Source organism: Camelus ferus, chromosome 22 (genome assembly GCF_009834535.1).
Source record: "Camelus ferus isolate YT-003-E chromosome 22, BCGSAC_Cfer_1.0, whole genome shotgun sequence".
Taxonomy (NCBI): Eukaryota; Metazoa; Chordata; class Mammalia; order Artiodactyla; family Camelidae; genus Camelus; species Camelus ferus.
Genome location: NC_045717.1, coordinates 1,252,028 through 1,266,548, shown reverse-complemented (window position 1 = coordinate 1,266,548; position 14,521 = coordinate 1,252,028). Strand labels below are relative to the sequence as shown.

The 14,521-nt window shown below is 41.0% G+C and overlaps 1 protein-coding gene across 6 annotated transcripts in view; it reads right to left on the bottom strand.

Moving 5' to 3' along the window:
* The window catches only part of MAPK9 (mitogen-activated protein kinase 9), a 46,385-nt gene that overhangs the window by 22,998 nt on the left and 8,866 nt on the right, over nt 1–14,521 (bottom strand). For 4 of the 6 annotated variants that reach the window (XM_032464873.1, XM_032464874.1, XM_032464875.1 and 1 more), the window contains exons 2-3: nt 12,193–12,363; nt 2,045–2,174 (exon numbers count right to left, since the gene is read on the bottom strand). In XM_032464873.1, coding sequence (XP_032320764.1) covers nt 2,045–2,174; nt 12,193–12,314 — 252 coding nt within the window. In that variant the 5' untranslated portion in view covers nt 12,315–12,363. Of the gene's footprint in view, nt 1–2,044; nt 2,175–12,192; nt 12,364–14,521 lie in introns of those variants that run through there. The other 2 variants (XM_032464876.1, XM_032464877.1) reach the window with 2 other exon arrangements.

The window sequence follows — 14,521 nt, the reverse complement described above, 5'->3', positions numbered from 1 at the left end:
AAATGTTTTGAAATATGAAAGCTAAGCTTATGTTTTTGGTGTGGTAAAGATGAAGTGCCTCATAACATTATGTATTTACTTAAGGAGGGTTCTAGAACTGACCCCCTGCAGGCCTTTGTCCTGGCGCCCCAATGGTTCAACAATTAACCCTGCTGCTGGAGCACCAAACACGAATTCCCGATCATTTAAATGGCTGAGGAAAAGATGAATTCTTCAGTAAACAGGATTGGAGTGGCTGGCTAGCCAAGGGAAAAAATAAAACTGGATCCATACTTCAATCTTTACACCAAGATAAACACAAAATGAAACAAAAATTTAAATCTAAAACATGAAACCATGAAACATTAAAATATGGATAAACATTTGCATAATTCTGGTGTAGAAAAGCCTCTTCTAAGCATGACAGGAAAACTAGGAGATTTGATCACATTAAAAAAAAATCAATATGGCAAAAATAACCTAAATTAGGTCAGATGGAAAAGAAGTGAGGGTTGATTATACAAAGATCTTCTATAAATGCATAAGAAAGAAACCAATAGTCCTAGAGAAAAATGGACAAAGGCCATGGAAAACAAGTTCTCGAGAAATAAAAATAAATGGCTAATAGAGATATGGAAAGAAATTCAACCTCACAAGCAAAAATAAGGTGTCATTTGTCATCTATCAGTTTGGTCAGGTAAAACGAAAAAATCAACATATGTAGTACTGGGGTGTTTTGACATAAAAGACACTGTCAGACACTCATTGAAAGTATAAAACTGACAGTATTCCTTGAGGTCAGTTTGTCAGCGTACGTTAAATCCAGAAGTGTGCATACTCTTTGACCCAGCAATCTTGGCCAAAAAATTCACCTGGACAAGTGTGCAAAGAGGCACGTGTAAGGATGTTCATTGCAACACTGCTTATAGTAGCAAAAACTAGAAACAATCTAAATACCTGATAAGAGTTGATTGGTTAAATAAACTATTATGCACCTGTACTATGCAGCCACTTAAAAAATGTCTTATATCTATGTTCACTAATGTATATGAGCTGTAGCAACATTCTACTAGGGAAACAGCAGGATATATAATAACATAACTGACCTTGTTTATACATAAAGGATGCTCACCAAAATGTTGATGGCAGTGATCTGTGAGTGGTGGGATTCAAGGATTTTTGCTTTCTCATTTATACTGTTTGAATTTTTAAAAATAATAACCATATATTTTTTTGTAACCTGAAAAAATTTTTTTACTTTTAAAAATTTATTGTAAAATAAAGCATTGGAGAAATTAAAAACAAACTCAAACCACAGACTCAAAGACTGAACCTATCTTAATTTCATGTTTAATGTCTCTACACTAGAAAAATCCAGCATAAACGTTACAACAAAGGGAGCCCACAAAGTTGAGTGTAATCAAAGACTTATCGCCTTGCAACAGAAGGAGGTCACAAGGGAGGGGATCTCCAAAGCCCCTTCCAAACTTAACATTTTACAATTTTATAATGTGACAAGGTTATCAAAGTCATGCTCAAAACAATGCTCAAGGACCAGCAGTAGAACATAAATGTGCCTGAGAGCCTCATTTCCTAGACACACTGTTTTCCTTACATTTCCAGTGCTCCGATTTCTGTGGAGATGCCAAGTAGAACTATCTTGAACATAACGTTATCTAATAACATTTACTTAACTAAAAGTGAATATGTAAAAGCTACTTACAGAACAATGTTTTTCTAAAAATTACTTAGATGTCTCCCAATTTGTCAGGCCAATACCGTTGGCACTTTATAGACAAAGAAATAGTAAAAACCAAACGGTTACAAGGTGAACTGACATTCCTACTCCTGTGGAGAGACCGACACTCCTGTGGGGCGTGATGCCTCTTGTTCACTTCAGTATCCCCAATGTTGACTGAGAATTTTATCAATAAAATGTAACCATTTAAATAGTATTTTTATCCCTAGTTTATCCTAGGTCTAAACTCAGTGTATTTCCAAAGACCCAGGTCGACTGTCACATCATTTGACATTAAAGTATACAGAGGAAACAGACATAACTTACATTTTTATGATTGACACATTTTAAGAGGACAAGTTCACGATAAGCTCTCTTTGCATGAGTTTGATTCTGAAAGGGACGGCTTAGTTTCTTGACTGCAACATTTATCCCAAGAACTGTATCAAAAGCAGCACTATAATTAAGAAATACAAGCGATCCATTAGAATGGTATTGGAAAATACAGCAACGAGGAAGGTACATTCGACGTATTATCTTTTTAACGAATAATAAATAGGGGGAAATACTTCTGCCTGCTCCCACCAGGGTACTCCTAGCCATGAAGGGCAAGGTGGGCTGGCTAAGAGTGCAGGATGGACGGACTCCTCTGCGGGGCGCCTGGCACGGCGGCTGCAACTAGGATTTGACTCAGCGCTCCAGCGCACGTTGATTTTTCATTACACTAGTGGAGATTATTATGGTCAGAACCAAGTAACTTAATACAGAGCATGTAAGACCAGTCAAGAAACAAAATCTTCAGTTTAAATATGCCAGTAAGTTGGGGAAAAAAAGTCGCTGGTATTATAGAATAAAACAGAAGTATATTTTGGAGTGTCCCAGTAGGGGAAATGGTTGAGCTCATGGGAAGAATATACTCAATCTAAGTTTTGATTGTGTTTTTCCCAGATGAAAGAATCTATAAAGAAAACAGAAGCCAAAATCTCAGCTCATGGTAAATCCCCAAGATACAAAAATCTCTAATGTAAGCAATTGCTACATATAAAATTCTACTAAAAATACCTCCAAACTACTATGGCAAGAATAAAATCTTCTAGAGGCTGTGTTTCCGGCATCTCAAGTTTCCAGTTGAAAGTGATGATTCATTTTCCTCCAGAAAATAGACAGGAAAAACTGAGGGCCTTTTGTACCAGTTTCAAACTAGCACTAACAGCACCACTGCTGTTACTACTGCCTTTTGACCACGCACCAGGGGTTAAAAGCTGCTAAAGGCCATCTGAGAACCTAAACACCATTTAAAATATTGTTTCTATTTATTTATTCTATTCAATTTATAACACTGTTTACATTTATTCACTTCTATTAATTTTTTTTGTGTGCAAAACTCTAACTTAATTCAATTTTAACTTTTTTTTTTTAATTGAAGGCTGTTGGCTGTAGCATTTGCTTAAGAATTATTAGAAACTTCATATGTTACTTTGGACTTATTTTTTCTTTAATTCAGTTCACATTATGTGTACCTGTGTACACAGATGGAAAATCACATGCCTATATGCAAATATAATATTTACATGAACTATAAAACGTTAAAAATAAATCTGTTTGTGAAACGCATCATTAATATATACATGTGTGATTTGTACTTATATATAGATTTCTCAGTCTCAGGAATTTAAAAAGACACACATTTTTTTGGTCTCCAAATTTCATCCAGTGAGCCAAATGGACCAATTCTGAGTGTCTAGTGGACACACGCTTCCCCACTCTAGTTCCAACTCCAAAGAGTAAACCTTTACCACTATTTCCTCATTTATCAACTTTAGAAATTATCTATGTGCTTATGAAAACTGAGGATTTAGTCACCTAGTTGAAACCCCCAACTCTTCCTAGTTCTTTTGTTCTCATGTTATTTTTAACTTTTCCCTTGGTCACCCGTGTAACTTTAAGGTGCCTAAACTTGTTACATCAACTTTCAAAGGAACTTCAGTTTGTAAAATGAGAATATTATAGTCCATCTCCTTTTCCTCCAAATTTCTGTCTTAAACGGTCAAACTTGATAACACATCTATTTAATGTATATAATTAAGTCTTCTGTGTTTCTTCTTTAGGATGTGTCTACAAGTTGAAATTGCTAAGACACAGTGTACGCGTATGTGCGCATGTAAATATTACCAATTGCAGAGCTGGGATCACATTTTGTTTTCTGAAGCTCACCTGACCCCTGCTGCCACTCATAAGAGAATGAGATTGTTTCCAGCATCAAGATCAAATGTATCCTCTTCTTACATTCTTACATTCCATCAGCTGCTCAAACACCATGTCTTTTTAAATTTGTTTTATTCTTAGACTATAACTTTTTCTAGCTTTTCCACAAGTTTCTAATAACCTATTTTTTTCTTATTGGGAAAAATAAACCCTTTCAAAGCCTATCAGTAGGACTTCCTACCTTCTTAACTCACATCATGTATTGTTTGGAATCTATTCCATTTTTTGGGAAGACATTTTTTCTTGGAGCTTAAAGACCTGCTGTGCAGCTGTGGCCCTGGGACTCCTTTTCACTGGCCTCCACGGTTTCTTGTGTTACACGTTCTTGTGTTCTCTTTCTTGTTGGAGTAGATTCTCTAGGAATTTCTTCAGGGAAAAAAAAACGCATGGAAGATAAACTGTCCTACCCTGCCCTCATCCTGATAGCTTGTCTTCTAAGTTCAAAATCAACTTCCTCTTTGGAACTCCACTGATTTCCAAAGCTGAGTGTTGTTGGTGAGAAGGCATAAGCTTCTAATATTCATCCTTTTGCGTCCTTTTTTGTTTCCTCAGCTCAATGAAAAGAACCATTTTTGTCACCATCTCCGCACCCCTCCCATATCTCCTACTAATCACTAGCCCTCGGGTCCCCAGAGGTGACAATCACTTCTGACTTCCGTGATCATCACTTGCTTGCCTTTACCAGCTAAACATGTATCTTCAAGCCCCCACACGGTTTATTTTTGCCTGGTTTTTGAAATCATGTGTCTGGCTTCTTTCACTCAGCATTATATTTGTCATCCGTTGTGTGAAGCTGTAACTCATTCTGCCGTTGCTATAATGTTCCTTTGTGCGACTATATGACATAAAGTTGACACTTTGGTTGTTTTCAGTTTCCAAGCAAAAAACACGGTCATCAACATTCTTGTACGTGGCTCTAGGTCCCCTATGTATGCATTTCTATGAGTAGATAGCTGAAGTTGGAATCGCATACACTTTATTTTAGTAGATAATGCCAAACTGTTTTCCAAAGTGGTTTGCCCTACTAATTTCTAGGCATTTGATTTTTTTTGTAGTATACTGACCCTATGTCCTGCAAGAGGGCTAAGCATACCCATTAATTTAACAAAAGGGATGGGAGGACGGGGTGGGGGACACTAATCCAATCACAAGAGCCCTTTAGGAGCAGAGTTCGCTCTGGCTGGTGGGAAGAGGGGCAAGTCAGAGAAATCTGAATCCTGAGAAGGACTAGACGTGCCACTGTTGCCTTAAAGATGGAGGGGGTCACGTGAGAAGGACTGTGGGAGCCTCTGGGAGCACAGTGGCCCCTGACCAATGGAGAGGAAAGGAATGGAGACCTTGGACCTGCAGCTGCAAGGAACTGGGTTCTGCCAACAACCTGAACACACTTGGAAGCAGACTCTTCCCCAGGGCCTCCAGGTAAGAGCCCAGTCCAGTGACATCTTGATTTCAGCTTTGTGAGATGCAGGGCAAAGGATCCAGGCAAGCCCAACCAGATTGATGACCTACAGAACTATGAAATTATTAATGAGCATTGTTTTGTTTTAAACCACTAAGTTTATGGTAATTTGTTATGTGGCAACAGAAGACGAACACACCCTCTCTCTGTATTTTCTTCCCTTTTGTTGCCTCAGGCTTCATTCTGGATTTTCTTCCCCTCACCTACCTTTCAGATTACAATTTGCTCCTCAGTTATGTTCAATAGGCTGTTAAACTCACCCACTAACTTCATAATTCAATCACTATGTATCTTACAGTTCTATTATTTCTCTTTATAGTTTTTTTAAGTTTTCATTTTCCACCAAAATGTTTTCATCCTCTCTTTTAGCATCCTGAATATAACATCATAACTATTTAGAAGTTTGGCTCCACTAATGCCAATAACCCCTGTGTGTCTATTTCCTTTCTCTGCTGTTTGTGCTGGATTTGTGAATGTTGTCTAATCTTGTGTGACTAGCTATTTTTAATTATGTGCTGGACCTTGAACTTGCAAAACTGCTTGCTGTCTAGAAATAATCTGATACCCAGTATGATGTTATCTTCCTCCAGGCTGAATTTACACTAATTTCTGCTGGGTACCTGAGGGCACCAGCAATTTCAGTTTCCCTCACTTCAAGTTTGGCAAATGAGATGATGTGAAGCTAAGTGGCAGTGCCTGCAAGGGCCTGTTTCTTTCTGGCTCATTCTTACTTCCAGAACGCAGCCCTTCACTGTAGCCAATTCAAACCCAGGGGCGCTCACAAGGCCCCTTTAGAGACTCCTGGACCCGAATCCCTGTCTCCAGGAGCCCACAACCCAGTCCAAAGGACTCTCAGTCTCTTGAGCTGCCCACTCCAGGATTTTCAATGCCCTCAGGAGAAAGACCGCCCTCAATCCTGGGCTCCTCTTGTCAGGCTTCTCCGTCCCCGGACCCTGGCCTAGTAATTCTTTATTTACCTCCTTGCTCTCTAGGGGCAGATGCTGAGCATGGGGGTGGGGGTGGGAATGTGAGGAGCCAACAGGAAAAGCTGTTCCACAGACACACTTGTAATTAACACCTCTATTTCTAGCCACCTGTTTCGTCTTTGTTTTCTGTATCTGCCATCTCTACAACCTCTCTGGAATTCTCCTAATGACACATTGTCTTCTTTGTTGTAAACGTCTCGTCTTATTCTCACTGCCTCTGCTCTGCTTCATCTGCATCAAGTTTCCAGTTGCTTTTTACATTTCAGAAACTTGTTAAGTGTCCTCATAGCCACTGATTACTGTCCTCCTGGTCTCTCCGTTTAGGTGTTTAAGATCTACCACCTTAAATTAGAAGTTCCAAACCATTTATTTTAGAGGCGACACTATTAAGGTCCACAAAGACACAAGCATTTGTCCAAGGTCACAAAGAACTGCTGTGAGGATCCGAGCTGGACTTAGAATTCAGTTCTCCTGAACCACAAACTTCCTCCACCTCGAACCATGTATCTTCTTTATCACAACACAGTTTTGTTGTGGACATGATTTATTTACATTCGTAGAAGGTAAAGCAGTGTAAGAACAGACCAACACTCACACCTGCGCAGAATCGGAGGAAGCACAGAGGAGTAAGGGCCTCACCAGCCATTCCTGTCAAGGCTGTAAATCGTCACTTCTAAGCACCGTCGGATAGAATATTCAATACATTTTTTTTTAAAGTTAAACATTTCATAGAACTATTTCATAAAACAAATAGTCTTTACCAATTTTGGTTAAACAGCTTGAGATTTTAGAAGGAGAAAGAAAAACTGTGTATGAAAGAAATGTACACACATTTTCCCCACAGAGCTTCAATATCTTGCATTTAACTCTACTGTATAACTTAGTTAATATTTATAAATACTTCAAATGATAAACATTTTAAAGCTTACTTCCTAATTATTTTTACTAACAGTTTCAATGAACAACAAAAACTTACAAACAAACAGATCAAAGACAACTGTAAACACAACTCAAAATCAGGAGTCAGAATATTTTGTTTGGACCCTAGCTCTTCCGTTCAACCCTGCACCTGTATCAGTGCCTGCACTGCGGTCTACCTGCACACCTGTCCCTGTGTCGTTACAAAGCTCCAGTTTAAACAGATGTTTAACAAGTTTTATACACCATGCAGTATTGCTACAATGATATTTTATTTCTCAAAAATGTAAAAGCCCACATGCCCCCTATATTAGTTTCCTACTGTTGCTGTAACAAATTACCACAGATTTACTGGTTTAAAACACAAATTTATTCTCTTACAGTAATGGAGAGAGAGAGTGTGTGTGTGTGTGTGTGTGTGCACGCATGTGCAGGTGCTTCAATCAAGCATTTGGTTCAATCAGAGAGGAGACTCTATTCCAAGCATGAGCTGAGATTATCTGGGGATTTTCCACAGATAAGTCTTGAAAGACCGGGGTGGTGTCTGGACAGACTGGGGTAGGGGTCAGAGGAGACTCCAACCAGGAGATGTGCGTGGGATGGGCATGGAAAGAACCTGCCGCATCTGCAGGGAAGGGACCATGGAGAAATGAGGCAGCTAAAAGTTAAAGCTTGACGGGGGGGACACTCAGGCCCTCCCGTCACTGATGAGTAAGGAAGGAGTCTAACTGGAACCATGCTTAGTTTCCTGCTCTATCCAAACAGCAGAACAAGGTAAAAGACCCTCTTCTTGCATCATGTACAAAAAAACAAAACAAAACCCACCACTTTTCTTTTGACGACCTTAAAGCAAAATGCCAGCGTCCAAGATGCTGTTCAAAATAGAGCAGGAAAAAAAATCCCCCCAAGACATGTGGGGGAGGCATCGAAGGGAAAGTTCCTCTCCTGTACCGTCAGTTCAGGACGGCCACCACTGCTGGCACCACCACTGCTGCAGTTGACAGGACCATGTCTCAAGCCCAGAAGGAGCACGAGGAGCATGTCCCCAGCGGAGGGGAGCCGGCGCAGGCCCTGGCAGAAAGCAGCAGTAAAGCACTAAGGGAAACCACGTCTCATCTCATCTAGGCCTGACTCTCAGGATGGCACCTCCTCTAAAAGCTGGACGAAAACATCCCAGAAGCCTAAGAATAATTTTCATAACTGCACAAACATTCCTAAAAGATAATACCAATAATCTGAATCATGTTAACTAACCTCTTTTTCATGCATCAGGAAAGTTAACCCAACTAAAAGGTTTTGATCTGGTCATGAGTAGCGGACTTGGGTTACAAAGTGAAGTGAATAATTACATCAAAGATCATAAACCGTCTGCTGTGCAGAGGCTCATTAAAAGCTACCTTAATCAGTTCAAAGTAATGACTTCTTTCTTGAGCAGAAAAGAGCAAAACCCAGTTTTTGATCTGTCCTTAGAATCAAAATTCAGGCTATGGCAACGGGGATTTGTGAGATGCGAAGTTAGGATGTTAAAATTTCAGCACCTACATGTATGTGAGGTGAAAGTCGCTTCTAGAAACATTAGTAAAATTGTCATAAAATTATTTAAATAGAAATATTAAGAGTTAGGTGAGGACTGTTAAGATTCTGTCAATATACAGGTCAAGTTACTGCAAGAAAATGACAACATATGTTAATGCATGATGTAACATGAAAACACTATATCCAATACTACAGTGTCAGAGTTTAACTGCCATTAAAATGACAAACATCCTTAGCTTAAGGTAACCTTCAGTTTACTTTTTTCAAAAAAATTTTAAGGTGAAATTCACATAAATATAAAATGAACCATTTTAAAGTGAACGATTCAGTGGCATTTAGCACATTCACGGTATTGTGCAATTACCAACTCTATTTAATTCCAAAAGATTTCCCATCACCCCAAAACGCAGTTGAAAACTTTGCAGTCGTGCCCCGTTCCTCTCTCCCCCTCGCCCCCTTGAACCACCAAGCTGCATCTCTCCCTATGGATTCACCTACTCTGGATACTTCACATAAATGGACGCACGTAGTAATACCACCTTTTATGTCTGGCTTCTTTCACTTAGTATAGTATTTCCGAGAGTCATTCACCTTGCAGCGTACATCAGAGCTTTATTCCTTTCTGTGACTGATACTCCACGTATGTGTGTGACACAATCTGTGCGTCCAGCCATCTACTTATGGACATTGGGGCTGTTCCCGCCTCTCAGCTACTGCGAATAGTGCTGCTAGGACACCTGCACATGTACACAAGCCTCACTTGAACTTCTGTCTTTAGCTCTCCTGGGTGTGGATCTAGGAGTACTTACTGGGCCATGTAATAATTCTCGGTTTAACTCCCTGAGGAACCATCAAACTGTTTTCCATACGTGGCTGCCCCGTTTCACGTTCTCACCAGCAATGTATGAGGACTCTATTTCTTCACATCCTTGAGAACATTTGTAGTTTTCCATTTTGCTGATTATGGCCCCCTAGTGGGTGTGAGGTTGTACTGCACTGCAGCTTTGACTTGTATCTCCCAAATGCCCAACACGAGGCACCTTGCCCTGTGCTCGCCGGCCGTAAGTCTTCTCAGGGGGGATGTCCATTCAAGTCCTTTGCCTGGTTTTTGTTTGTTTGTTTGTTTATTTTTTAATTAGGTTTTTGTTTTTGTGCTTGAGTTGTAGTAATTATTTATATTCTGGATACTGGACTCTTATCAGATAAATGATCTGCAAACATTCTCCCATTTTCTAGGTTGTTTTTCACTCTCTCGATAGTGTTCTTTGAGGCACAAAAGTTTCAGTTTTGATGAAGTCCAATTTTTTTCTTTTGTTGCTCATGCCTTCGGTGTCATTACTGAGAATCCAAAGTCTTAAAGCTCTCCCCGTTTTCTTCTAAGAATTTTATGGCTTAGCCCTTATATTTAGGTTACTGATCCATTCTGAGCTGACTTTATATGTGATGTGAGACGTAGGAGTGCAGCTTCGTTCTTTTACATGTGGAGATCCAGGTGTCCTAGCACCATTTGTTGAAGAGATTGTTTTTCTCCATTGAATAATCTTGGCATCTTTTTTTTTTTGAAAGTCAACTGGCCACAGATGTATGGATTTATTTCTGGACACTCAGTTTTTAAATTTTTTAAAAAAATTCAGAACTTTCCATCCTATAATTCTACCACCACTTTTACCAGAGAAGGTTCAGCTTATAATGGTGTATTTGGAGTTTCATTTCAAAATTAGAATTTTTTAATGAAAAATACACATCCATAGTGAATAATTTCCTTATTAAACATTTCTTTAAAATACAAAGTTGAGACGTCATATATGCAAACTGGAATCAAAACTAATCTTTGAAAACAGTATTTTATAAAGTAGCATGTGATTTTATTGTTATTTACCATGTTGTAATGAAGTCATTAATTTTAACTGCCTACCCCTTATAAAGCCTTCCATTTTATAATTAATTATGAACTTCTAGTCAGCCTCTTAATGTGGTTATTACATTAAAAGTCCTTGATATCAGTCTTACTTAATTACCTGTGTCAAATTACCACCCACTTTCAAATAAGAGATGAATTATGTATCAAAAGAATGTTTTATTGTCTAGAACTTTTATTAACATCAAAGCACCCTAATTTGAACTATACATTGACTTTAAAACTTCTGGCACACTGGGTTTAAGTACCAACACAGCATGCTATCAGCTGAAGTTAAGATCACCACTCTTTTAGAAGCAAGCTGGGCATTCCTTCCAAACAGCTCCTCCTCCCTCGTTAGTTTTTCTGGGACTCTCTCTGAACTGCCATCTCCTCGTAGCTCCAGGGCCTCCAACTGCCCGGGCCAAAGAAAACAGCTAGCTCCCCTGATCACAAGTCTCTTTAACAGGCAGATCAGTGACTAAGCACTGATACAGTCTCTAAACTCAGCGTCTCTAATGGAGACAGAAACTCACTGCCTGCTGGAATATCCAGGTTCTCTTTTATCTTGAATCCCCTCTGCCTACAGGCTGTAATCATTGGATGTTTAGCTTCATCACAGTTTCTTTTAGATGCAAAGACAATCTTGTTTTTATTGACCAAAAAGAGAAGATAAAGTTTTGCCCAGAAAACTGAGAGAGAAAAAGTTTGGGAAGTGCTGATAACTGTAGTCTAGAAAACATGTGAAAAACTTTACCTTTAGCTGGCCGGTGATGTCGCGGCAGCTGACTGTCTTACCATGCAAGAGACTAAGGTTCAGAGTCAGACCAACGGTTCTGACGTCCTGGGCTGGACACATAGTTGCAGTGAGACACCAAGGAAGAGACGGCCAGCCCAACCCCTCATACAGCATCCCTTCCTGGTTTATCCATGGGGTGATAATGACACTGACTGGCCTCATCCTGCCAATGAAGGGCAAGGCACTGCCAAGACGGCGCCTAGAAATGAACAGGAGTGATCGGGAGTAAAAGGGGGGGAGGGGAAAGGTGGCCGGGATGAAGAAATGAATAAAGCTCCAAACTTCCCGTACAACTCACTGTCATACCTATTGCTCTAATATCACAATGACAGGGGGAATGGAAAAGAAAAACAAAAACAAAAACAAAACAAAAAAAAAAGAAAGAAAAACTGCTACCTATTTAAATTTATGCAGCATTCTAAGAATTTGAGTTTGTATCCTAAAACCTGACTACATATACCTAGAGCAAGAGGTTGACTCAATTTAGCTTATAAACCTATAGCAAAGAAAAGGGTCTTTTTATCATCCGTGTTTCTAAAGCCTGACGATTCAGTTCTACATAGTTTTTATTACAACAAAAGCTCAATCCGCGCTATTGAAACAGACCACACTTACCAAACAATCCCTTGGGCTCCAGACCCAATCGGTTTCAACTGCTGGTAGCGCTTGAGGACAGAGAAAGTCGAGTCTGCCACCTGCACACTGTAAAACTGACCATCGCATTTACTGTCACTCATGATGCAGTGTCATGTGGTATTCTCCAGAGCTGGTGCTGCCGTCAGGTTCCTTGAAAGAAAAACAGGATGAACACGCATTCTTACTGAAATTACACATGCACGGCTCACTTAACGGCGTTTCAAATTGATTAAGACAACGTGGCTGTAAGTTGATATACTCAGACCAAGTTCTGAACTTCAGCGACACACACAAAAAATGCAAAGACATTTTAATGGTACAAGACTACCATGAAAGGAAGGCACCTTGAGGCCCTGCATGATCACATTTTAAGGGACTGGATGAGGAAGTAACCTCTGGAGAAAAGACTGTGCACACTTTGACCAGCTGTGGCAAGGCCATGCCAACACGTGATTCTCATCAGCTTGCTTCCTGTGAGACCAGACTATGCCGAGCTGTCTCAACCCGAGATGGAGGCACTCTGGGCGTGCTGCAAAAGGAACGTGCCTACAGTTCCCGCAGAAGCACAAATGGGCCAGTCTTCTGCTAAGTCCACAGATTCAGGTTAAAGTGATGAACCAGGAAGCAAGTCCGAGGCTAAAGTGACTGTAAAAGTGGGAAGTTAAAGAACAGGCTGTTGGAGGCCAGGTGACACCCGTGTGTGCAGTGCACGCCCACGAGAGTGTTCCTGCCATGCGAGGTGGTCCCGCCCGGGAGGAGCCAGCCCACGCCGCCCACTCCCCGCATCACTAGTGGGCTTCAGCACAGACAGCCATAGACAGAGAACTGTCACAACCGACAGTCAATGACACGGGCACTACGATGTCAGTCACGAGGCCTGAGTATTAACTGGCAGCCCCAGAGCAGCCTTTCTGTGCTTCAGACAGAGGCTGAGATTCCCACACAGGCAGCTACCTCTCCTTGGCTCCCTGGCTCTCGTCTGACAATGTTTATTGCAAAGTTAGCAAGCTCTTTATTTTGGTCATTTTTTTTTAATGAAAAAGCCAAGAATAAAATCAGATAGGTAAAGATTCTATATGGTTTAAAAACACAGAATTTGAATTTTATTCTGCAGCTCCAGAAAACCCCCGCCTGCTTGCTCCAACACCTAAACCTTACTGCCCACCCGCTGAGTTTTCTGGAGTGATGGTATGTATTTCAACATGGTGATGTCTAGGACTTCCATAAAACACAGAAACAAACTGATTAATAAGAAACCTGAGTGAAGAATTTAAATCCAATGAATAGTTTCTCCAACTGACCTTTGCTTCATGCTTTTGTACCATTCTCAGGACAGTGGCTAAGGCACCGCTTTTAGGATCATTGCGACTGGAAGCCGTTACGCACTGGCCAGGGGTTGCCTCCGGAGGCCAGCACTGCACCAGACAAACGGACATGTGACTCACGACGACCCACGGTGGGAGCATCAGCCCCGAGCTACACTGGAGTGACCCCAGGCTTAGTGTGTTGGCCAAGCCATGCTGCTGTGAGAAGTGGACCCTAAGCTTTAGGAGGGCGAGGGCAGGTCTGTCTTGCTCACCGTGGCATCTCGTACTCCTAGGACAGGAGGACAGGGAGGGCCTGGCCCCTGCGACAGAGTGAACATTCAGTAAACCTCTGCTGATTTGACCCATAATATGGTACCTAATATATCCTCACGATGCCACTCCATTTTACTGACATCTGAATGAATATCCCTTTCTAAAGATGAATTTATAGTTTTTAAGAGGCTGAGACAATTCAGCTCAACATTTATGGGGTGCCTTTGTACAAGGAAGTGATTAATTTAGCAGGCGTAGCAAGACCAGCCAGGAAGTTGTCTTGAAGTAGCACCTCATTCACTATTTGGGAGGAAACTGAGAGGAATGAGTCTGTTACCTACGCTGTAAGTCACAAAGAGGTGAGGCCATAAGCAAGACGTAAACAAAGGCAAAAGGCAGAGGAGGTTCCACCCACCAGCAGGGGTGCAGAAGACAAGGAGAGCTTCATGGAGGAGGGGGCCTTTGCCCAGGACGGTTTTGCCAGAGACGGAGAACAGAGGCACAGAGCTCAGGCTGACTGTGCTCAGGCATGGTGAACTGCTCTGCTCGACCAGTGGAGCTCAAGTGCAAAGGATCAGAGACAGACTCGGTGCGAGGCAGGGAGCCACCACAACCGGCGCCTTCTTTGCCATGTTGTGATGTACCAGCAGTGCTGGCCATTCATAAGGCATTTCTTGAGCACCACTGTGGACGAGTTCCCTTGCCAGAACAGACAGCAGTTGCCTGCT